General features: G+C 53.3%; 1 protein-coding gene across 2 annotated transcripts in view; it reads right to left on the bottom strand.

The window, feature by feature from the left end:
* Positions 1–25,200, bottom strand: part of SMOC2 (SPARC related modular calcium binding 2) — a 154,495-nt gene that overhangs the window by 42,639 nt on the left and 86,656 nt on the right. For both annotated transcript variants that reach the window (XM_076002777.1, XM_076002776.1), the window contains exons 8-9: positions 10,759–10,945; positions 3,150–3,232 (exon numbers count right to left, since the gene is read on the bottom strand). In XM_076002777.1, the coding sequence (XP_075858892.1) occupies positions 3,150–3,232; positions 10,759–10,945 (270 nt within the window). The remainder of the gene's footprint in view (positions 1–3,149; positions 3,233–10,758; positions 10,946–25,200) is intronic.

Consider the following 25,200-nt stretch of genomic DNA (forward strand, 5'->3'; position numbering starts at 1 on the left):
GCCCCGAGGGACCACAGCGCAACCGCAAGTGACCCTGCAGCCTCACGGGGCACAGGAGGCCGAGACAGGGCAGGTGGCCGCTGCGAAACACCAGCTAGGATGGGACCAGGTGCCAGGGCAGAGTGACGGGGAAAGGTGCCGTTTGATGCCTTGTTCAGGGTTTCTGCCACACGAGCTTTAGGCTTCTCTCTAGAAGATACGGCTGTCCTACGAGGAAACTCACAGAACAGAATACAGATCTCCAAAAGCCAAAACGATGGCTCCCATCTCGATATGTAACCCCGCAGGCCGGGCCTTCGTCTCTTGTCCGAAGGGCAAAGCGCTGGCCTCCGGGGATCCAGCGACCTTTTGCGGTCGACTGGGGTGAGCTAGAGAACCCGCTAACACCCCTCATGCGACAGGGACACACATTTGGCCGCGAATAACCGCCCCCCAACAGTGAATTACGTGTGACAAGATTATCAGCTTTACATGGAAAACAAAGGACCCTTGTTGGACAAAACATAGAAAAGCAACCTCAAATGCAAACTGTGCCTTTTAAGAAGGAAACAAAATCAGCCCATGTGGGACTAGAGGAATCTGCCTGCCCAGTTGTTGCTATTATTTTAGAAATAGGTTTCTCCCGTTTCCCGGAAGAGAAATCTATTTCTTCCTGTTACCAAGAGTAGTCTCTATCCCGGAGTTATTTGAAGACCTACTTGTTTTTTTTTTTTTTTTCCTAATAAGGATAATCCTCTCCAAATAATCAAACTGATTAGGGATTCATGAACAGCACGCTCCCAAACATCTCCGATCACGGAACAAGCCGAGCTTTGTGCAGTCCGCATGACACCGCTCTGATGCCTGAGAAATCTGGGCTTTATCTGGGCTGTGGGTGAGGTGTTCGCGCCTTTGGCTCGCCTGCCTAGTCATGCCCCCCTCGAGCTGGCAGACGGGAGCCTGGCTCTGCAGCCCCGACGGGCTGCTCGGCACTCTGAGAGGATGACGGCATCATTCCTCGTTTTTCCACATCAGGGACCGTTTGTTCCCTCCAGATAAACGACCAATTCGGTCTTTAATCGAGAACCCTGGTCGAGGGCTCTGTGCCTTGATTTCACCAGGAGAACACCTTCCCACCGAGTGCAAACACAAGAGGTGACAGACGTCACCTTTTGTCATCGTCTCTTTTACCAACGAAAGGTAAAGCTTGATGCACGCTCAACATCACATTCCTGTCACCTGTGCAAAGACAGCGAGATCCGTGCAGCTTGTTGGAATGGTAACGCCGCTTGGTATAACCAAAAAAAAAGAAAAAAAAAGTTAAGCATCTTGGACCCTTTAAGAAGCGTGTTGGTGGCAAAGGACAGATTGTTTGACATTTAGATGGCAGGATGAAGACCAGTGGAAACCAGCAAGCATCTCTCTACTGCGGGTTTTCCCTGCAACGTGCTAAGCTGTTATGGCTCTGCAGGAAACATGTTGCCCACCGGCGTTGAAATCTGACCTCAGGGGCAGGAGCAGACACAGGTGATGGGGCGGAGGGTTTCCTGCCTGCAGGAGCCTCACGGAGCTCGAGACTCAGCTACGAATCGAGCACCTGGAGGACAGGACAGACCCTCCCTTGGGATCCGCAGAGTGTGAGTGTCTGCACCATTAGGGTCTCTCCCTCCCCACACCCCGGGCGCAGAGAGAAGCCTGGCTCTTGAGCAAAAGCAAGTTGATCACGCACACAAAGAAACACTGCAGAGACAAGGGCAACGTATGTAATACGTTGTGCACATGTGTATCCCCATAATATGCTGAAATAAAAAAAAAGAAGAAATTGCAATAAATCTATAGCTTGATTTCAAAACGGAAAAGAAAAAAAGGAAACACAGCAATGAAAATAACGCCTCAGAGAGATTCCTCAAACCTGCCCTGATGGAAGACATGGGTGGCCTCCCGCTGGGAAGGGGACAAGCACGTCCGGGACAAGCAGAGGGACCGGAGGGGCCACCTGGCCTCGGTGCTGGTGGAGAAGTCGTGTTTTGCTTTCCCAGAACCCTGTTCCGCCATCGCCACCTGCTCCGAGTCGGGTGTTTCCCTTCCAGATGTTGTTGGACAGACACAGGAAAGTGGGGATGAAGAATTTGCATGCTGGACAGTCTGGTCGTCCTGCCTTTGCTTATAAGCAGGATACCACCTGTACCTTTCGAAATTTCAAACCACCTTTATCAGCGATAGTACGAATGGCGCAGGGACCGCAAGTTCTCTGCCAGGGAATAGTCCAGACTCTGAGTGAGACCGAGGCCACAAACACCACGCTCAGCGAAAACGTTACGGGGTGACACTCGTGGTCTCTGAGACATTGGCTAGACATTCACAGCCTGGAGATGTCTCGTGAACAAAGCGGATCAAGGTGAAATAAAACAGCCAGTGCCTCTGAAGCGTCTGACCAATGGTGTCAAAGTCTCCCCACGATGTCAGAGCTCTGACCCGACCCACCCTGAAGTCCCAGGGGGCTCTGAGCTGGGATAACCCGTGCTGCGTCTGCCAGGGCTCTGCACCCGGCAGCCGTTTCCCATCTACATGAATTCCTACTAGGATGGCTGATCCGCGACAGTCTCTAGGTTCAACTGCTAAGGAACCATTTTTGGAGTCTTGCTTTTGGATGAAAGAGAACACCTGTGGACCATCTTTTTGTGAATGCTTTTTGTGATCATTACAAATTTAAACTCGCTGCCTCTGTTTAGTTTCAAACAGAGTTCTTCACAGTTGAACTCACTAGATACATATAGATTGAGCTCATGTCTTGTTAAAAATGTCAGAGAACGACATTTGAATGATCGCTTTCTTTTAGGTAGAACAAGTAAACGGTCCTTTTGGCTGTGCGTTTCAGAAACATGAGGCTCTGCTGTGGTCACTGATTTTAGCATGGCAGTTGTTCTTCTCTGCCACGTTTGATCTCCCACTTGGTGGCTTCAGGACTCTGCCAGCCACAAGGGACAGCAACCTGGGGATCTCCCCGAGGGCTTTACCCGCGGGACCCTCTTGGTCTGCGCTGAGCTCAAGGCCCCAGCCACGCCCTCTGCTAAGTGGAGATGGGCGCGCTCCTTTTCGCTCTGGATCTGCGGGAGGTCTCACGGTGGGGCAGCTGGCGTCCACCCCAGCCCGCCGGCCGGTCCACTCACCCTGCAGCTGCCGGCCCTTGTACAGGTCCCTGGCTCGGGCCGGGTGCGCCCTGGCCGTGTTGTCGCATTTCGGCTGCTCGTACCTGAGGGGGGAGGAGAGAGAAAACACCTGGTTGGAGACCTTGGTACAGGTGTTGTCTCTCACGTGTCTGCACCTGACCCTGACCCAGCACGGGGCACGGCAGGTGGCTCTGGTGTGACAACGCCCGTGACTTGATTCACTGGAGCTTGGGCTGGTGGGCCATTTCTCACCGCCGCAGGGAGAGTGTGCCGAGACTCCTGCCCTGTGGGCAGGTCCCGCTGTGGCTGCCTCACTTGGGTCTGAGGTGCCGCTTCCCACGCCAGCCCTGCAGGTGCCTGCTCCCACCTGCCAAGGCCACCTGCCTGCTTGGACATCAGCCCCCCACAGACGGGCTTCTCTGCAGTTTTCTGTGTGCAGGTGAACCTCACACCCTCCATGGCTGCAGGCACCAGCACCCCCCACCTGCCGTTCACGATTTTAGGGAAAGTGCGGGCAGAACCAGGGAGGGAGGGGACGTGAGAGCGAGGAATGTGGGTGTGAAGGAGGCAGTGGGCCGGCCACTCGCCCCAGGAAGGACATGGCGTCGTGGCAAGAACCTCAGAGTGTGAGGCTCTAGGACTCCCGCGTTTTTGGCACGATTCACGAAGCTGCGAAAAAGTTTATCTCAGTGTTAAAAGAAAAATCTACTTGTGGTCCCAGCATCGATAGAAAACTGCAGAGAAGCTCGTCTGTGGGGGGCTGACGTCCAAGCAGGCAGGTGACTTTGGCAGGCGGGAGCAGGCACCTGCGGGGCTATGGGGCTGGCGTGGGAAGCGGCACCTCAGACCCAAGTCAGGAGCAGCGAGTTGCACGCTCATCCCACCCTCTTGACAGGTGCCACCGTGCTCTGGATACTGCAGGTGCCGGGAGGACCCGCCCCATCTAGGGAGGACACAGACGACCAAAACAGAGCGTGTGGCGGCTGTAAGAACCGGCCTCCCAGAGCCTAGACTTCAGCCGGGACGGACATCAACAGGGACCCGGCGTCTGCAAGCTGGGGTCTTTCTCTGAAAGCCGAGCTTCTCGGGGGCGAGTCCCAGGCTAGGACTGGGCAGGTCCATTCCTGGGAGATGGGGAGTCCTCCGACGGCCCCCCCCAGCCCCTCTCCGTGGACTCTCGCTCCCTGGACGCGGCCCCCTGCCGTCCTCCCGCCCCTCCGCTGGCTCTGCAGCCCCCACACCGCGCCGTCCCTCAGCTCTCCTGCCTGCCCGCCCGCCGGCCTTTCTGCCCCAGGCGCGCCAACCCTCCATCTGCAGGAGCGTGTGTCCCAGGGCTCTCCCCGGCCCAGGGCCCACCCCCGAGGCAGGTGGTGTCCTGGGGGAAGTGCAGGGCCCGGCCAGCGCCATCAGTCCCGGAGCACGGGTGCCGTCCAGGGCCCCGGGAGAGACTTTGTGCAAAGTGCAAATGACACGCGTGTCCGTCGGTTCGTTCCAGTTTATTGGAGAAGACACGTGGTGCTAAGTTTTCCATTCTCGAGATACTTCGTTTAGGATAATGGTCTCTGATTCCTTCCAAATAGCAATGAATGCAAAAGGCACTGACTTATCCTTTTCGTGGCTGAGTAGTGCTCCATTTTGTTAATCTATTAATGAATTGGTGGGCACTTGGGTTCCACATCCCTGTAAGTGTGAATTGTGCTGCTGTGAACATTCGACCGCAGGTGTCTTTTTGATAAAATGACTTCTCTTCCTTTGGGTAGATGCCCAGTGGTGGGATTGCTGAATGAAATAGTTAGGTCTACTTTTAGTTCTTTGAGAAATTTCCACACTGTTTTCCATAGAGGTTGTACTAATTTGCAGTCCAACCAGCAGTGTATAAAGTTTCCCTTTTTTTTTTTGCATCCACGCCAGCATCTGTTGTCTTTAGACTTTTTAATAAAAGTCATTCTAATAGGAGTAAGGTGATAGATATCTCATTATGATTTTAATTTGCATTTTCCTAATGATTAGTAACATTGAACTTTTTAAAATTTGTTTATTGGCCATTTGTCTATTTTCTTTTGAAAAAATTTCTGTTTGTATCTTTTGCCCACTTTTTAGTGGGGGTGGTAAGATCACGGCATCTCTTATCCCCATTCTGAATCTTCTAACTTTGAAGCAAGACGGAAGCTGGGCACACGGATGGCCACTCCGGTTTCGTTCCATGTTTGGAGATGTCCTAAGATATAAACAAGTATATTTAGGTGACAGCCTTCTGCTCCCTTCAAAGGGCAGCGTGAAATGCCTGCACCTTGCAGAAATGGCCATCTCCGGAAACAGCACCAATGCCTTTGACATCTCAAATTTAAAAATAATTAAATTCAGCTTTGACATCCATCACCCTGCTTTTCAATAGTGTTTATTTTAACTTATTTGTGTTAGAAGAAGAAAAAATGAAAAACAACGAACATCCCTTGTTGGTATTACCCGTACACAGCAGGGAGGAACGCCATCCCACGCCCATGTGGCCACCTGCACATGCCAAGGGGAGACACTCTGGAGTTGGGGACAGAGGCTGCCCTGACACGAGGTAGGCACAGGTGGCAGGCGGGCAGCGAGGGGGAAACCTCTCTCTTCTGGACACTAATGCGGTTGCCGGCAACCAGCCTGGTCCCCACTGGATCTGATTCCGGCCACTCAGGCCGCTCCGGCCATCTCCCCAGGTGAGTCGGCGGCCCGGCTGAAACGCGCCCATTTGCCCCGGCTGCACGCTTGCCATAGGTGCCCGGACTCCGTCCTGCGGGGCGTCCGCACCCCGTGGCCAAGTCGTGGATCCCAGCAACAGAAGGCAGGAGAATTAGGAGGCCCTGAAGCCCCGCCCCTGCCACGTGTGTCCAGAAGACCCCTCCCACCAGAGACCCCGCACCTGGGTGGGGGAGGGGCTCTCCCTGGCGCAGGCGGGCGGCACGGGGGGTGTCTGCCCCCGGAGCACCGCGCCTCCACTCTCCTGCCTGGCGACACGGGGGCTGGCAAAGGAAGGTGCATCTTGCTTTCGTAGATTCTTCCTGCTGTTGAATTTTAAAGTTTTTCTTCCCCGGTGGGAAATACCGAGCATGACTGAGGAAAGGGCTTTGCCTTCCTACCCATGTGTGAATCAATGCTGTACAGTATGTCCCTGGAACTGCCCGTTTCAGAAAGTCACACAAAGGCCACCCGGGGCATCTACAAAGGGACAGGGAAGACCTTCCTCCCCTGTGCTGCTCCACCACGGCAGAAACTGTGTGTGAGAAGCAGGGCTGGGGCAGCACCTTGCAACCCACCACGTACGGCAGCTGCTAACGATCCCACTGGCCCCCAGCCTCCCTGTCCACCCAGAGGAGTTTCGGCCACTTCCCTTTCTCCTGCCAGCGACAGGGTTAGCCCCGGGCGCGTGGCCCAATTCTGGCCAATGATCCTGGAATCCAATCTGCCAGGGGACTTCCAGGGAAGGTGTTTTGGGCTCCTCAGAAAGAAAGAGATGGGTTCCAGTGTCCTCGGAGCACTGTGTCGTCCGGGGAGTGAGATGTCCGGACCTGTTGCAGCCGTCTTGTGACCAAGAGGGCAGCCTGCCCGAGGGCCAGGCCCACAGAACGAGGATGTCAGGGCAGATGGGAGATGCCGGGTCCTGGGCAGCTTCCCCAGGTGACAGCACCGCCCAAAACTGAGCTCGCCCCCCCACGCCGGCGCCTCTCAGAGAGGTACCTGTCTGGCTACGGACACCCATCTGTGAGGCTTCTCGTCTCGGCACTGGATCTCAAAAGCGTCCTAGTCGACAGGCCGCACCTCCTGCTCCGACCACCTGGGTTCTGGCGCCCGGACCTCCACCGCGCAGGTGGCATCTGCCTGCTCTGGCTGGGCCATCCTGCAGACGTCCCCCTCACTCCCCGGCTTCCAGCATCAGCACTGCAGGGTCCCCCGGCGTCTGTCTATGGTGCGTCCCTGTCCCACGGTCCCGCTCCCGACCCGTGTTCGCTTCCCTCCAGGGCCTGCCTCACCCACAACACACTTGGCTCAGCTGCGGGTGTTTTACTTGCTACCTGTTTCCTCCTGTCAGAACCTGAGCCCCACGGCATTCTGTCTGCTTGGGCCGCAGGTATGTCCCCAGCCACTAGCACGGTGCCTGGAACACTGGGGACACTCCGGTGTTGATTGAACAACAGGGAACGAATAGACAGGAGTGGATCTGCAGAACTGCCGAGCGCCTGCATTGCTTCTTCTTTGCCAAACCAGTCCCAGCAACGACCCAGGAGAGACCACGTCCCCAGTCCCGACATCCCAGCTCTGCCGTCTGTCTCTGCCTCTCCTCTGCTGTGTCCCTGGGCCCCACCCGCCCTCCGTTCAGGCGCACCAGACTCCCCCAGGACTCCACGTGCCTGCCCTCCCTCCGCTCCGACCCCCTGCCTGGCTGTGACCAGCTCCAACATCTGGGCCTCAGGGGGTCCTGGCCCTGAAGCCGCCCCTCCATGCGCCCGCTGTAGCCTCCACATACTTTGCCTCTCACCTGTTTGACTGTTTGCACAAGCAAGGAGTCCCTGCAGCTGGCTGTCCCCTTCTGCTTTTCTAACAAAATCAAGACTCTCATGGACACAGAACCTGCTCCTCGCGGCCCTGGACCCCACGCCAGCCCTGGGTCTGGAGAGAGGAGACCATGGGCCCTTCTGGTGCCTCACGGCCACGGTGGTGACATTCCAGCCAGTTAGAGGGAGGATGAGGCCACTGCATGCGGGTGGGGAAGGTCTTTCTTGCTATCAAAAGAGAAGCAGCCTTTTTCTTCCAAAATATGTTGTTGCAGCTACTGTGTTTTTCCAAAAACAAGACGGGTCTTATATTTATTTTTCCCCAAGAAGACACACTAGGGCTTATTTTCAGGGGATGTGTTATTTTTTTTAAGTATAGTACAACCATCTACATTTATTCAAATATAGTGAAGTCGTCTTCCTCTGGAACATCATCATCACTCTCCAAACCCCGAATCCCATCCTGAATGTCTTGCAACTCTATTTCCTTTAGAACCATCAGCCCTGATCTCTCATGTGGAGCACTAGAGCTCTCACGGGGCAGATGAGAAGGGCTGCTCGTCTTCTTTCCTGCATCTTCTTTCCCGCTCCGCGACGACATGCATGAGTTGTACAGACGCGCTGTGTAGCCACACCCGTCACTAGGGCTTATTTTTGGGCTGCTGCTTCTATTGCACAAATGCTTAGAAATCCTGCTAGGGCTTATTTTATGGGTAGGTTTTATTTTCAGGGAAACACGGTACATAAGATACTTCTAGAAGCTGCAGCATGGACAAGCCACAAGTCATGCCAGGAAGCTGGGCACGGCGGAGCAGGAAGGAAAAGACAGCTCACTGCAATCCAGTCTTTGAGCCGATGAAATCGTCCGGAAAGTCCTGTCCCCACACCCCGTGCAGTGTGTGGGCTCCCATGCCCGAGACGAGGCACGTTTGAGGACTCTGTCAGCTGCAGGGAAAGCCGTCCAGCTGTGGAAAATCGTTCCTGATCTCAGGCCCCCACGCAGAAAATAAAACCCCGAGGGAGCCTAGACCTCGTCTGTCCTGGCACTTGAATGTCTCTGACAATCAGCCTTTTTGCTCGACGTGAATGAACAATGACAGGGATAAAAACGCAGCCGGAGTCTAAGGAGGCTTCTCCCCGGGGTTTAATTTAATGCCCTTTCCTGAAATTGCAAGAAGAGAGAGTTGCTCTCTCCTGTAGGCAAAATTAGGGAACACGAGAACTTGACGCTTTTCTTTCTGCCGTGAAGCCGGATAAAGTTCGGGAAGGATGAGACGGGGATAGATGATGGATCGGAAGAGAGGGGTTGTTGCGTTTCTAGTGCATCGCTTTGTGAGCGTGTTTGCAGGCTCTTTAGGGATAAGACGGTAGGTGCTGACCTCATCCTCCGAGGCCAGTTTGAGGAGTTCTGGGCCCGACGGCGCGAGGATTTTGGCTGGCTGGTGCAGGCGGGCGTCTGCCAGGACATTCCTCCCCTGCCGGGAGACGCAGCGGGGGCAGGGCTGGGCGGCAGCGGGTACAACCGGCGCTGGGGAGCAAACGCCCCCTCAAATCCACAGCAGACAAGCCAGCCAACGCCTGAAATGTGCGGAAACACCACTTCCAAGGAAGGTTTCTTAGAAAACGGTATACGCCCTACAGACATATGCACAGAGACCGAATAAAACAGTTCTCAGACCAAAACCTTGAAAAGATGTGTGTTCTCCCCCAGCTGCGCAGAGCACACTTGTGCGAAACGAGCCCCTGTGTCAGCCCCACGGAAGCGGGACCGCAGCCGCCGCCCCGGTGCCCTGCTGGGAACCTGCTCCCTGCAGCCCCCGTGCGGGGTGGGGCTCGGAAGCCCTCCCAGGGCGGCTGGCGGGTCACCTCCCCCTGCGGGCCACCGCGGTTCCCAGACAGGGCTCCTGGGGTCACCCGCTCTGCTGCACCGGCCAGGCAGGGAGGGTGGGCTCGGGCTCGGCGGAGCAAGCGTTAGATCCCGAAATCTGCCCTGATGTCCCCGCCTCTAAAGGCCAGTGGTTACTCTTGCAAAAGTCAGGGAAATAATTTAGGAAGTGCCACAGCCCACAAATGGGCACTAGGGGTGACCCTAACCCTAACCCTAACCCTAAAGGCCCTGTGGTTACTCTTGCAAAAGTCAGGGAAATAATTTAGGAAGTGCCACAGCCCACAAATGGGCACTAGGGGTGACCCTAACCCTAACCCTAACCCGAAAGGCCCCCTGGTTACTCTTGAAAAAATCAGGGAAATAATTTGGGAAGTGCCACAGGCCCACGCCTAGGCACTCGGGGTGAGGTCAGGGGCTACATCTGATAATATGTGAGAGATCGTATTTTCATATATCTGAACTGTTTTTATATAGATGCGGAAAAAGTCAAAGGCAAATTCGTACAACAAAGAGTTGCAAAAACGCCTCCACTCGTTGCACTACGTCCACGGACAGTCACTCATTCTCCAGGGGCTGTCGTGAAATGATTCGCTTTGCTCAAACGCACACCAAGCGTCTGTGAGCAAGCCGTGTCCGTATCCGGACCCTCGGAGACCAGGACGGCCCGTCCCTCCCTCTCCCGCGGCGCTGAGTTCCAGGCACTCGTGTCCGTGTGAAGCCGCCGAGAGGGGGAGGGGGTGCGTTCAGGTCAACGTGAGCTCCTTTCCAAAGCCAGAGCCCAGCGGGCTTTGCGGACGCACGCCTGCTCCCTTCCCAGCCCCGGCCCGGCCGGACACCGAGCGTCTCAGAGCCCGTCCCTCCGGGCAAGGAGGCCAGCACCGCCCATGGAGGCCAGCGCGCTCTCCCTTGTCGCTCAGCCAGTGTGTAGCCGCCATGAGAGAAATGGCGACCTCCAGTTCCGACAGCCAAAGCCATCGGTGCTCCCGGGTGGTGCCAGCTCAGAAACCGAGCACGTGGCTGGCGCTAGGACAGCCGCCGCTGGGACTCGCAGCCCGCCCAGCCCGGCCCGGCTGGGAGGGGCCGCACCAGGGCTGGCGGGGACTTGGGGGGCACGGGGCAGGGGAACGGGTCTGCATAACGGACGTTCGCGCCCCAGCCTCCCCGACGGCCCTAGGACGCGCTTTACCTGGTGGACGTGCCAGGGATGGGGCGCCCCGTGTCCACGAGCACGCACCAGCAGTACCCCGTGGACGGGTGGCACTGCACCGGCTTGTAGAGCCCGCCGTGGGCGCACTCCGGGATGACCACGTTGTCGTTCTTGGGCTGCTTGGCTTCCTCGAGGGCGGACTGGTGCTCCTGGTCGCAGGACGACACTGGGGTGAGGAGGAGACAAAAGCCAGGTGAGCAGAGCCCGGGGGGCGTGTCGTGCACAGAGCTTGTGGAAAGGTGTGACCAGGGGACTTCCAGGACTGGACAGGGAAGGGTGTGGCCACCCTGGGGTGCGGAGAGGCGGGAGCATGCGGGCTCCCCGTCCCCGTGGGTCCAAGGTGCTCCCGAAATCTCTGACCCACCCCCGTGTCCGTGGAGTTGATGGACACTCTTTCCTGAGCACACGGTGACTCTCGGTGGGCACAGCAGTCACCGCGGACAGGTGATCCTGGGGGGACTGGGAGCCCCAGGTCGGAACCGGACCCGAGACTGGGAAGCGTCTTCTCTGGGCTCCAGAGCCACATGCTAAGGAGGCAGGAGCCGAGCACCCCAGGGTGGGGGCTCGTTGAGTCTCGGGGGAGCCCCGGTGCCCCCTCTGCTCACATGTCAGCACCCACCGCCCACGCCCACCTGCGAGCGCCCACCTGGGGCCTCCGCAAGGTCTGATCTGGGCGGAATCTAGGCAGAGCAGGTTCTCAATGTATCAAGCAGCTCAGCCCAAAAAAGTGGAAATTTCCACTGCAGTGTCTCTGAAACAAGTTTGCCACCAGGAATTAGTAAAGAGCAGCAGTATTCTATTGATATTATTATTATGGGGTATTCTTACTCAGGTCTGTGAGCCAGGCTTTGAGCTCCACGAACACTGAAACTCATTCACGTGAAAATGAAACAATGACTTTTAAAAATCTCAGTATCGTGCATTGCAACGTATAAAGGTTTGCCTCATTTTATGTTAATAAAGTCGGTTTCTCCTTAGTGTTTAGACATGTCTACCTATATCCATCTTCTGCCCCAAATAGCTCAGGCAGGAATACTTAGCACGTGTGTGTGTGTGTATGTATGTGTGCGTGTGCGTGGGCGTGTGTGCGCGTTTGTGTGTGTGTTTGTGTGTGTGCATGTGTGTGTGTGCTGGCAGACACACGCGGACGTGCACACACACACGCCTGACCGGCTGCAGCGTCCAAGCGGAACGGCCGCGGGGACGGCCCCTCCGTGAGGCCGAGCGCACACGCGTGAGAGCAATGGCAGGGCCAGGCGCCCAGGGTGTCTCTCTGGAATCAGAAGTGACTTCCGACGAGCTGTGCTCTAAGGCTGCTTTGAAACTGACCCACGGCAGCCATGGGGCCTTAGGACGTAAAGGTGGCACCGAGCAGGTGGGACACCCGAGGGGCCCGAGTGCGCCTCTGCTTCAAGACCACCCGGCCGGAGCCAGTCGCCGCTGGCGTGGCGTGGAGGAGCAGCAGTGCCCCGAGGAGGGGATTGTCCCAGGATCGACGAGCTCGTCCGTGACCTGGCGTAGCAGCCCTGCTCTGCACCTGCTGGCTGCCACCATCACCGTTTTTCCAATGCTGAGAGAATGCCTGGCCTAGAACAGGCTCTCGGTGAATTTCTTTTGAGACAATAAATCACAGTAATAATATCGACCGTTAGAAAGCCACCTGCATTTCAGTTTCTCCAGTCATTGTATCTACAAGGCAAGGATAATGACACGTGCGATTTTATGATGAGTTCATCACTGACTATATCACCAACGGCTGCTGTTAGAGTTTTAAACAGTATATAATTTTGTGTATTCCCTGGAGAAATACAAAAATAAGTGTTGCCGTTTATATTCTTCCCTATTTCCTATTCCCAGAGGACTCACAGCCATTCTCCGGCTCTGCCCCTCGGTGCGCTCAGACCGTTGCATTAGCGGCTGGTGACGGCTAACGCTGTCACTGCCTCTGTCCAGACTGACGCGTGCAGGATAACCTCAGACAGACGCCAAGCGCCACTCACATGCCACAGCGGGTGCTCCAAAGGGTTTAGTGAACAAGAGAGAAGAAGAAACTGCTCATCCACTGACATTCCACATCGGTTGTGCCTTATAAGCTCTGCATTTTCTTTCGTACACTCTAGATTCTGTTTGGTAAACACACAGCACATAAATAAAACCCGCCCCTGAGTTAATGCCCTTATCTTAAAGAGGATTTTGCCCCCAGCTGTAACTAGGAAACCAGTATGAAATTAACATGACAGTGAGTCATATTTCTTTCTTAACTGTTCAATAAAATTTACTTTGGATCAAGTGCATAGACTAAAAAGGTATGAAGCTAAATGCTGTTTGGTGGTTGTCGCTTTGTAGAAATCCTCCAAGATGTTGGGGCGTCACTAAGGGAGCCCCCCGGGCAGCACCGGCCCCTGCGGGTGGCGGCTGCCAAACTCACCGCTCCCAGATAGGGTCACCGGGCGCCTGTTCAGAAAAGTCATTAGTGCGCAGAGTTTACCGTGTGAATTATCTGGCCACAAACCATCCTTCATGCTCTGTCCAGGGACACACAGTATCTATGGAGACAGCTGTGGAAAATTCTTGCAGTATCACCCTTGAGGGTTCTATGCCCTATTGGAAGGCTTATCATGAAATAATATCGAATAAACCAAAAACCTCTTAAAATTTGCTGAGCATGTCATAAAACATCAAAGCTCTTACAGCAGGGCCAGACGGCCCCCCGTGTCTGTTTGCATAAACGCTGGGCGGGCGGTGAGGGCCGCTAGCTCTCGCAAGCCCATCTGATAAGCCTGCGTCTGCATGAGGAATGCAAGCTCAGCTCGCTGGAGAAATGCAAATCCCGTTTCCTTCTAGCAAAGCGGTGACGATGAAGGTGAGGGTCCCGCGACAGGCCGCAGAGACACAGGGAGGGCGCCCGCTCTCGAATCGCCCCGCCCGTGAGTTGTGAGCTTTCACAACGATGTTTTTAAAGACGGCTCGCCTTTGTAAAGTTGGCAGAATGTCCATTAAAAAAAAAAAAAATACTAGTTTATTTCCTGAACGAGAGTGTTAGATGCTTGTGACTTATAATGGGTCTGACAGTTTGTCCAAATAATGCAACCAAAGGGAATTTAGATTATAACAAACAGCTGCCAGGCTGCATTTATGAACTTAAGAAATATTCAGGGCTTCTCGTATTGACCACAGGCTACCTGTGCTTTCAGGAAGGTGATGCCCTGAGCATTTTGCAGGGAGCAATGACCGATCGCGTCCACGCTGAAGAGGGATATCTCTGGATCTGGCCACATTTCAAGAAATTCTGTGCTGCGTGTGTGTTTTTCTGGCCAGCCCATCCCCTCGAGAGCTTTGCATTCACATTTAGGGAGTTGCTCACCCTCCAGCAGGCAGGGGATCCCGAGCCGCTTCTGAACCAAGGAAGTAGCTGATGCTTCTCCCACGGCGACTGTCCCCAAGCCAGTGCCATGGAGTTGGAAGTCCCAGACACCCGTGGCCTTGTCGGGGCCCGCTGCCACTTCTGCTGCTGCCAGGTGTTCTGCGAGCCGCGCAGTTACCCGCCCCCTTGCAAAGACGCCTCTCCCGGCCCCAGATTCTCCACCACAGGCCTGTCCTGCTGTTTGTTGCCAGGGAAGTCACCGGGCTGCTGCCCGGATGCTACTGGTGTGAGTTGCTAAGGGACTCTGCGCCCCGTCTCTCCACGTCCGTCTCCTCTCGGCACAATAGACCTCCCCAGACACACCTGTTTGCAGAAAACTGCATAAAACTGTCACTCAGGGCCGGGCGCCATGGCTCATGCCTGTAATCCTAGCCCTGTAAGCGGGCGGATGGCTCAAGGTCAGGAGTTCAAAACCAGCCTGAGCAAGAGCGAGACCCCGTCTCTACTTAAAAACAGAAAGAAATTAATTGGCCAACTAAAAATAGATAGAAAAAATTAGCCGGGCATGGTGGCGCATGCCTGTAGTCCCAGCTACTTGGGAGGCTGAGGCAGGAGGATTGCTTGAGCACAGGAGTCTGAGGTTGCTGTGAGCTAGGCTGACATCACGGCACTCTAGCCCCAGGCAACAGAGTGAGACTCTGTCTCAAAAAAAACAAAAAAACCTGTCACTCAGGAGCAGCCAGCACCTCGAGTTGTTCAGGAGCTGCTACCAGAGTAGACAGGGGGCCACACGCCACCCCAGTGGGTCTTAACTATTAAGTAAATGGACACTAAGTGTAATGTCCACTGTGTTTATATTGAGTCATATCTACCTTTTGTTGGGGGATTCTAATTTCTATCTAGCCCCATCTTCTTGTTCATTCCATGTTGGGCATGAAGAGGCAATTAAGAAATCTAATTTTCAAAGCCAGTAAGTTTTTATTTAAGTCTGAGGTCATCTTTCCAAAAATATGGCAGGTGCACAGTTGATACAGGGAAGAAGAAACAGCGTGAGGATGGAGCGATGTCTCAGCTCAGCCCCAGCCCAGCCAGACAGACTCCTGTGGTCTGAACGTCTATGCAGGTGGAGCCCTGGGAACGAGCTCTCCGTGCCCTGACAAAAGGGATCAGGGATTGCTCCGTCCACCCGGTGAGGACACTGTTTACCAACCCAAAGTGGACCCTCAGCAGACATCAGTCTGCCAGTTTCTTGATCGTGGACTTCCAGTCTCTAGAGCTGTGGCAGGTCCCATGATACAAGATGAATATGCAAAAATTGCCTCTATTTGCACATACTGCCAATGAATAATTGGAATATAAAAAAAATTTAAATTTCATTTGCTCTAACACCAAAAACAAAAAGTACTTAGAAATAAATTTATGATAATAGGTGCAAGACATTAAAAACTTAAAGAGCCTTACTGAAAAAAATGAAAGAAAACCTCAATAAATGGAGAGATATACCATGCCAGTGAATGAGTAACATTATAGTGTTAATTCCCCTCCAAACTGGTTTGTGGATCCGACATAATTCCTATCAAAATTCTAGGAAGCTCCTTAGCAGACACTGACATTTTGGTTCTAATGCATAGGGGAATGCAAAACACCCAAGATGTCCAAAGCTTTCTTCTGAAAGAACAGACTTTTGAGGGCAAGAGTTACCTTACTTACAAAGTCATTATAAAGCCAGCTGTGTAGCCAGTATGTTGGCGGCTAAGGATAGCTGAATACACGAATAGAGAGGAATAAAAAGTTCTAAGCAGACTCAAAACTAAGTGTTCAACTGGTATTTGACAAGGCACCAACACAATTCTATGAGGGAAAGTCTTCTCAGCAAATAATTCTGGAACAGTGGGGCATCCAAATGCCAATTATAGGAGAAAAAGCCTAACTCACACCACACATAAAACTTGTTAGAGATAAGCTAGAGATCTGAACACAAAAGCTAAAAAATAAAGACGATAAAATAAAATGCAGGAGAATGTCACCGTGACATTGGTTTAGACAAAGCTCTCTAGAGCAGACGCAGAAAGCCCTGACCACAGCAGTGACATTTGGCAAACTGGACGTCATTAAAATTTAGGACTTACGCTCACCAGAAGATGCCATTAAGAAGGCGGGAAGGCCAGCCACAGTCCTGGAGAAGGTATTCCGAGCACATGCATCTGGCAAAGATTCCCGGTTATGTAAGCAACTACTACAGATCAACACAAAAGACCAACAAGCCGATCTAATTTTTGCAAAGTTTGAAACAGACACTTCAAAATGAAAAAGGTGATTGAACAATGAGTACTAGAAGAAACTGTTCAACATCGTTGGTCGTCATGGAAATGCACATGAAACCCACAATGAGACATCACCACACGCCCCTGCTGGAGAGGACCAAACTGGAAACACCCACCCGAATGTCGGCTGAGCCCTGGGACCACCGCAGCTCTAGCGAGCTTCTCTGCGACTGTGCATGGTTAAGACCCCTGTGGAAACCTGCCCTTTCTTATTCCTCCAATAGCAATTAAAACATACATTCACACTAGGTTACTGGTGTGAGAATGTACACGGTTATCTTCATTTGAAATAGCCCCAACTGGGAGAAAAAAAACCAAAATATCCATTATTTGGGAAACGCAGAGACACGGTATGGTGTATGCGTATGGTATGTGATCACACAGGTGAACTGCAGGGAATGAGCAGGTGGTACACACGGCCAACACGGATGAATCAGAAGACTGTTATACTGACCCGAAAAACAGAGGGGAGCCAAGTGCATTATTCCATGTGTATGAAACTCGAGGATGGGCAGGAGTGGGACCTGGTGATTGGGATCAAACAGCAGCTGCTTCCACGAGCAAGGAGGCATGGACCAGCAGGTGCACGGGGCAGGTCTCAGCGGGGGGAAGGAGGCTCCGCCCACCCTGGCTGGGGTGGTCACCTGGGCAGGTGCACTGGCCACGCCCACCTCACTGCTCACTGCCGCCCCCTGCGTCCCCCTCCGTGTAAACGTTCTCAGCAAGCACGGTCAGTGCCTAAAGAAGAGTCTTACAAAGTTCTCTCAATAAGCATCAAACAGGAATCCTAAGAGATGAGAAAATATTGGTCACATTTTCATTGGTAATTTTTTTTCCCTGTTAGTATCTCAAATTCAATGATACACGAAAATACATGGTATTTCTGAGCACTTTCCCTTCCCAGGAAATAACGCTTATTTTTTTTTTTCTTTTTAAATTTTTTTCCAAGAGGACTTAGTGTTCTACCGCATGAGCACTCTATCAACCAAAGAATTATCACCCTGAAACGTGGTGTAAAGAAGAGGACGTGAGACTCGGCAACCACGGCCAGGTTTGGCTTTCTACACGCAAGTTTGGCTTCGTTTACAGCAGCACTCTGGGCCGAGCGGTGCTGCCTGAATTGGCAAGCGGAGGATTCATTGGAACGAGTGAATCCGGCCACCAGATGCGTCAGATCCATGCAGGTCCTTTGTCCCCAAGGACTGGGAGGGGCATCTGTGTGAAGCTACCCGGATAAGTCTCTCTCTCAGAGGCGGTTTTCACGTCTGGTCGAATTTGCTCTGGACGCAGCCTCGCCCTGCGTCTGCGAGCCTTTTCCCTCCGCCGCCCAAACCCTGTGACCGCTGCCGGGCTGGACGCTCGGTGTCCGCAGGCCTGCTGCGCCGCTCTGACGCGGGTGCACTCGTTTGTTTTCCTGCCGTGGCCGCTGCCAAGTCCCTGTTACTGTGACGACCACAACGCGGTCCTGGGGACCCCTCCCGCCTGCAGCCCACATGCTCACCCCCCTCCAGCAGTTCGTTCCCGCTCAGGACACCACCGACGCCCCACTTCCAGGAATACACGCCTCGCATCGGCGCACGCCCCTCCCCCGCCCCGCGGTTCTGCGGTTCTCCCGGCGGAGGGTGGGCGCTCTGCCCGGTCCCGCGACTTTGGGCCCAGACACGTGAGCTGGTTGTGGCCGCCGCGGCATTTAGACCTGACCCGTGCCAGGGCTCAGCCTTCCTCGTGTGGCCGGACCTGCCTTCCTGGGCCTCTGCGGCTGCCGTGAGAAGAACATTCCGGACTTTTTCACCTGTGCAAGGAAGGTGACAGGCAGGAGGGGAGGAGCAGACCTCCACAGCCTGGAGCTGCTGAGGGGCCCGCCCAGGTAACACTCCTTGTGGATTAGCGACATCCTGGGGTTACCTGACATGAAGGCAACACCTGTGGGACACTTGGTCGCTCCAGACGGCAAGCCCAGTAGACCAGCGTCTTCTATCCCCTCCACGTCTGTGCATGGTGCTTTCAGCATTGCCCCCATGAATAGCCCCGGTTCAGCCACCAGGTCTGTCACCTTCTAGACCAGCGTCTTCTATCCCCTCCACGTCTGTGCATGGTGCTTTCAGCATTGCCCCCATGAATAGCCCCGGTTCAGCCGCCAGGTCTGAGTGCTGCATCCTGGATCGAGAATGAGGCTGGGGCACAGGCAGCCGTAGGGGCCGGATGGCGTCCTTGAGGTCTGTGACGTTTTCCCACTGCTCAGCCTGGTTTAGCCGTTGGGTTCAGAGGGTCCTGCCTGCGTTTGCTTTCCGCGGTGAAGATACGGCCCACGCTCGGCTCTGCCTTCCAACTTCACCAAGACACCAAACCCCCAGGGGAGGGTCACCTGCCCACTGCACCCCTGTCCTACCTGTCCACAGCCCCAGGCCCGCCACCCACACTCTCTGCGATAGCGTCATCCCTAAAGTTACTTTTCCCAGCAATGTTCTAACGGCTCTGCTAACAGACAAGATAGACACTCTCACAAGGCTTGGGAGGGAAAACAAAGCAGGAAAGTGTCGTGATGAAAGCTACATCATAGGCCGGGCGTGCTGGCTCAAGCCTGTCATCCCAGCACTCTGGGAGGCCGAGTGGGTCACTCGGGAGGCGGGAGGATCACTCAACGTCAGGAGTTCAAGACTACCCTGAGCAAGAGTGAGACCCCGTCTCTGCTAAATATAGAAAGAAATTAGTTGGCCAACTAAAAATATATAGAGAAAAAATTAGCCAGGCATAGTGGCACATGCCTGTAGTCCCAGCTACCAGGGAGGCTGAGGCAGGAGGATCACTTGAGCCCAGAAGTCTGAGGTTGCTGTGAGCTAGGCTGACGCCATGGCACTCTAGTCCGGGCAACAGAGTGAGACTCTGCTTTTTAAAAAAAAAAAAAAAAAAAAAAAGGTATGTCACGAATGCATGTTTAATGCTCACATTTCACCTTGATATCTACCATCATTGTAAGCCACAGAATAACTGTGTTAAAGGTTCAGCTGCAAACCCTGCATCGCGGTGGGGAGCCCCGCCCTGGGGACACTAACCCTGGGACTGGTGTGACCTCCACGGCCTGCACCGTCCCCAGACGTTCCCCCTTCCTGCCCGGCCTGAGGACCCTGTTTAATTTGAGACCCATCCTGACCGGGAGAAGCCGAAAGAAACGCTTCGGCGGACGTGTGCAAACAGGACGGATTCTAAATATTTAACTTGTGTGGAGCGGCAGGGACCACAGGAAGCGGCACCCCTGGCCAAAGCCGCCTAATAAGGCAAGGCTTCTGCCTGGTTTACGCGAGGGGCCTCACGACGCCCTCTGCGTGGACATTGTGTCCGGGCTTTGTTTTGATTTGGGAGGAGCAGGGCCTCCCCCCCAACCCCCCTGCAGGGTCTGCAGATCCTCAAGGCCGTCGGGGCGGGCAGGGCGGCAAGCTCGGTGTTGCAGGTCACGTCCGCCCGTGTCCGCCCGTGTCCTGCGGCACCGAAGTGGACTGCAGGCACTGGAGACGCAGGATTTCCTTTGAGATTTGAGCAGAATTTCTCTGATGCCTCAGGAGAAACCTGAGCTCTAAAGACACCTGCGGGTGCTCCGGGCAGACGCCCTCAAAGGCACGGCCAGTGAAAGAAATAATCGAAGCCGGACGTCACTGAAAAGGAAAACTTCTGTTCTGCAAAAGACACTGTGAAGAGAACGAGAAGGCAAACCACAAACAGGGAGAAAATATTTGCAAGATACACATCTGCTCAAAAACTCATGTCCACACTAAAAACGCAACAATAAGAAACAAACCAATTAAAAATCTGACAAAAGATCTGAACGGATACTTCGCCAAAGAAGATACATACATGTCAACTAAGCACACGAAAGATACTCGGTAGCGAATGTCATTAGGTGAATGATTAGGTGAAATTAGGTGAAAGATACTCAGTAGCAAATTAGGTGAATGCCATTAGAACAACAATGAGACGCCACCGCACACCTATCGGAATTGCTAAAACCCAAAAAAGTGACAGTGCCCAGTGCTGGTGAGGCTGCGGAGCGACAGGAACTCTCATTCCTCGTCCCCGGGAATGCAAAATAGCACAGCCACCGTGGGGACAGTTTGGCAGTGAGTGTCTTACGAAGCCACACACAGCCTCCCCACGGCATCCAGCAACCGTGCTCCTGGGCTTTTCGCCAGATGTGTCGAACCTCACATCCACAGAAACCTGCGCGTGCATGTTTATAGCTGCTATGTTCACAGTTGCCCCAAAGCGGAGGCAACCCAGGTGTCCTTCAAAAGGTGAATAGATAAACCACCACGGTGCATCCGGCCATGGGGTGCTAATCAGCACTGTAAAGAAGCGAGCTGTCAAGCCACGGAAAGACAGAGGACTCTGAGACGCGGGTCACTAAGTGTGAGAAGCCAACCTACAAAAGGCTGCGCTGTGTGGTCCCAACCGCACAGCACTGCTTTTTGGAAAAGTCAGAGCTATGGGGACGGAAAGACCCCAGGGGTAGGGAAGGGGGGATGGGCTGGAGGAGCACAGGGGACTTTGGGGCAGCTAAGCTAATCCGCACGGCAGTGCCACTGTGCGTCCGTCTGTCCAGACTCACGGAAGGTCCAGCGCCCAGAGTGAACCGAGATGCAAACTGTGGACGTTCGTTAATGATGGCACATCAGTGTCGGCTTGTCAGCTGTGATGGACAAGCCACGCTAAAGCGAGATGCCAGTTACAGTGGAATTGGGGGCTTCAGGGGCATGAGGGGACTCTGAGCTTTCTGCACAATTTTACTGTCAACCTAAAGCTGCTAACCTAAAAATAAAGCATGTTAAATAAAAATAGAACACTGCTCCATAACCACAGAGGAGACGTTGAATGTTCGATTCTGACGTCAGACACTGACTCCCGCCACTCAGCCCTGGGCGGGGCCCTCACCTGCCTCCACCCAACTACCCTCCATCCTACGGGAGACCTAGGTCCCCCACGTCATTCCGGTTTCTCCCTGTCCTTCCGCTCGCTCAGAACCCTAAATCGTTATGCCGTCTCCTCTAAAGACGACTAAGAATGTTACGGGACACCCCAGGAGGCCCACAGGCATCCGGCGTTTTATTAAGCACCTAGTAGATATTTAGCATGGCTCTGCAAATTATACAAAAGGCACACAAAGAAAATAAAAGGCAGTAAGATTTTAACGCAGAAGTAAGACATTAAGCCAAGAGAAATATCTTAAGTAATTGACTAACTAACAGTTGCTTCAACCTAAATTTTCTTACACTCCCGTAATTCACGTCAGACGCAGTGTGGTTGTGACACACTGCAAGTGTCGAAAATTGCAGCAATGGATTCAGGTAGAGCAGCTTAGCATTCATGAGAAAACATAACGATTGAAATGCATTAACAGTTTTTTTTTTTTAAAAAAAAATACTGGCCTAGTAAAATCTCCCGTCCCTACCAAGCATTTTAAAGGAAATTTTCTCGTTTTTCCTTAGTTTTGAAAACTGATCCCTGCAATGAAGAAAGCACCCTTCATCTATCTCCTCGATGTAGACTCTCACCAAACCAGAAAAACAAACCGATATCCAAGTTTCCAAACAGAAGAGGGGAAAAAAAATGCCTTTTAGTTGAGGCTCATCTTGGAAAATTTATCTCCCAAGTTTAAGTTCAAAACGTTGTGAGCCAATAAAGACACGGGGTTAGAGAGAAGGATTCCTAGTCAAGGATTTAATTATAAATAAAGGGGCCGGGCCCCTCTCCTCCCTCGTGGCCGCCGGCCAGCCTCTTTTGCAACATCTTCCCAAACGGCCCTCCTCGCACCGCCGTGGGTCTCCCGCCACGACCAACCAGACATGCCGCACACGCTGCGCTCTGCAGAGCCCAGCTCTGCATGAGGAGTGCTAGGATATTAATCATAAAGGCTGCAAATGCCCTGGGGGCTTTGCAGCTCAGCTAAAAATTTCAGGTCTGAAAGCATATTAAATCCACAAGCATGCAAACTGAAGACAAGTCATCTATTAGGAGGATTTGTTATAAAATCTTAAATGCTGCATTTTATATACAACAGACACCATTAGGGATTGCGCTCACTTACGCACTGTATGGGAAACTGCAGGCTGCGTGTAGACGCGCAGGAGCCTACATGGGTGGCGGGGGTGTCCCTGCCTGCCCGCAGGGGTGACGGACCCGTTGCTTGGCAACCTAAAGCACACGAACTTCCTTCTTAGTGAACTTGAGCCGTCCGTGGCTAGTTTTCATAAAAATAGCGGGAAAGAATCACAGGCTAAAAACGACTATCGTATACAAAGTATCAGTAGCCGTGAAAAACAATAGCAACGTTTGGGGGAAATTCTCACTTTCATCTTCGGCCAACATCTGATAGCCTGGAATAAGTCCCGCCTGGTTCAAAGCGGAGACGTGAGTCAGAGATTGGTGAGGACCCCCACACATGGCTTTCGTTCGCACCGCTTTCCTCACTAGACCACAGAGGGCTCTCACCGTAAAGAGATGTCGCGGTGGGAAGACACCTGGGACGGTGGGGCTGGCGGCTGAGCGGGGGTGGGGACGTGGGGGGCGGGCCGGAGCAGACAGACAGGTGGTCAGTCTCACCTCCGCGTGGAGACGTTCTTCCGACAGGCTTCGCTCTCAGTGCCAAAAACCCGAATCCGAGACGCACTGATAGAAATGATTTTATTCTGTATGTTATAGATTCAAACTTCGTACGGAAACCTTAACCCCCAGTGTGACTGTATAGGGAGCAGGGGCCTCGGGGAAGCCGGTTAGGGACACATGCGGTCACGGTGACCGCAGGACCCCGATGCAGGATGACAGAGGAAGGGGAGGAGACAGCAGGGGACACGGGGAAGGACCAGGTGAGCACATGGGCAGCAGGTGCAGGCTGCAGTCAGAGGGAGACTCACAGGAGCCGGCCCTGCAGCTCCCCGCCGGGGACTGGGGCGTCCAGCGCAGGGATAAGGTAAGTCCTTGCTTGTCCACGCGGCCCTGGCTTTGGCCGCGGTGACGTCAACAGCAGCCCAGGCTGACTCACATACGCAGCAAAATCTGATCTTTGAAGAAAACCTATGGGAGTTTTCCCCGATTGAAGGTTGTAGGCAGGGAATTATAATTATTTACAGGCAAGGCTGTCAGATGAAAATGCATATTCCAGGCTGTGAACTTCTGATAGACAAGGAATAATTTTAATATAAGGTTATCCCATGCAAAATTTATATTTTTAAGTGACATTTCCTCTTATTCTTCCCCCATCCAGGGTTGCTATTGATGTCACGCTTAACCAGCATCATCAGCTCCAATAAATAAATAAGCAAGTAAGTTTTAAGGCAGAAGGAGGAAATTGTCCAGGGGAATTAACTTCAAATTCTGCCTGCAAGGTTCAGGTTAATCTCATGCAAGCAGAATGTATAAAGGGCGTGTGAACAAGCGAACAAATAACCTGAGGTCTTCACAAATTTGGAGAAGAGAGACTTCATCTTTTTGTAAAGGGTTACAACCTGCAGGCTAGGAAGTGGGGGGCCTTCAGCCGGAACTGGAGACAGATACTCGCGGGGAGGGGGGGGTAGGGTAGGAATTTAAGCTGAAAGTTATAGGAGGAGCTGTGAACAATCATGAAAGGGGGTTGTGTGCATGTGTGATGAGCAAACATGTATGTTCTGTACGTCCCATGTTCACTTTGGGGTGGAGACTTAAAATTTAAGTGTGCTACAATTGGGTTGTCTCTATCAAAAGGTTACACTGGGACACGGAGGCACTCGGTCACAGCCTCTGCGAACCGGCCAGAACCAGCCCACAGTCGGTGGTCCTTACCAGGAGAAAGTTCCTGAAATCAGCGTCTTGTCCAATCAAAGCTGCAGCTACGGCTCGTGGAGTGAGGGTCAGTGAGTCAATGACTAACAGGTACGACAGGGGCCGTGCATCTTAACGAGGATTACAGGTGAGGCCGTGCACGTGAGCTGCAGTGTGGACGGCTCATGAGACACACAGATGAAAGGCAGAACGCTGAGGAGTGAGCCCTGAGTTGGGGAGTGTTCTGGCTGGTTTGGGCTGCTGTGACAAAAACTCCAGGAACTGGGGGCCCTCATAAACAACGGAAGTTGACTTCTCACAGCTCTGGAGGCTGAAGTCCAAGATCGAGGTTCTGACAGGTTCGGTTTCTGATGGAGACTCACTCACTCCCTGGTTGATAGACCACACAATCTCGCTGGTCCCCACACCGCAGAAGGGGAACGGGGACCCTCTGGCCTCTTGTCAGAAGGACACTGATCCCGTTCACAAGGGGTCACGCCCTCCTGACCTAGCCTCCTCCCAAAGACCCCACCTCCTAACCCCGTCACCTCGGGGATTAGGATTCCAACATAGGAATCTGGGGAGGACGCAAACGTTCAGACTAGAGCAGGGAGACAGCACACAGCACAGTAATTTTAGCAAAAGTAATATTAACATATACACACATACATGTAACTTATACACATATATATGCACACACATCTACATATGTGTATAAATGCATGCGGGTGTTTAATCACAAGAATGTTATAAAAAGTGAGCAGGTGATCAGTGTAACTTCAACACGGGGCATAACCTGTGCAGAGGGACTGTGACAATATCTGCTTTTCTCTGCAGACGTTATCACGGGCTCGGCCGTGCCTGGGGCAGCAGAGAGACCCCTGCTCCGCTGAACCTCTCCTCCCACGGTGGCGCGACTGCCGCAGGCACACAGTGGGACTAACTTCC

Source organism: Microcebus murinus, chromosome 5 (genome assembly GCF_040939455.1).
Source record: "Microcebus murinus isolate Inina chromosome 5, M.murinus_Inina_mat1.0, whole genome shotgun sequence".
NCBI lineage: Eukaryota > Metazoa > Chordata > Mammalia > Primates > Cheirogaleidae > Microcebus > Microcebus murinus.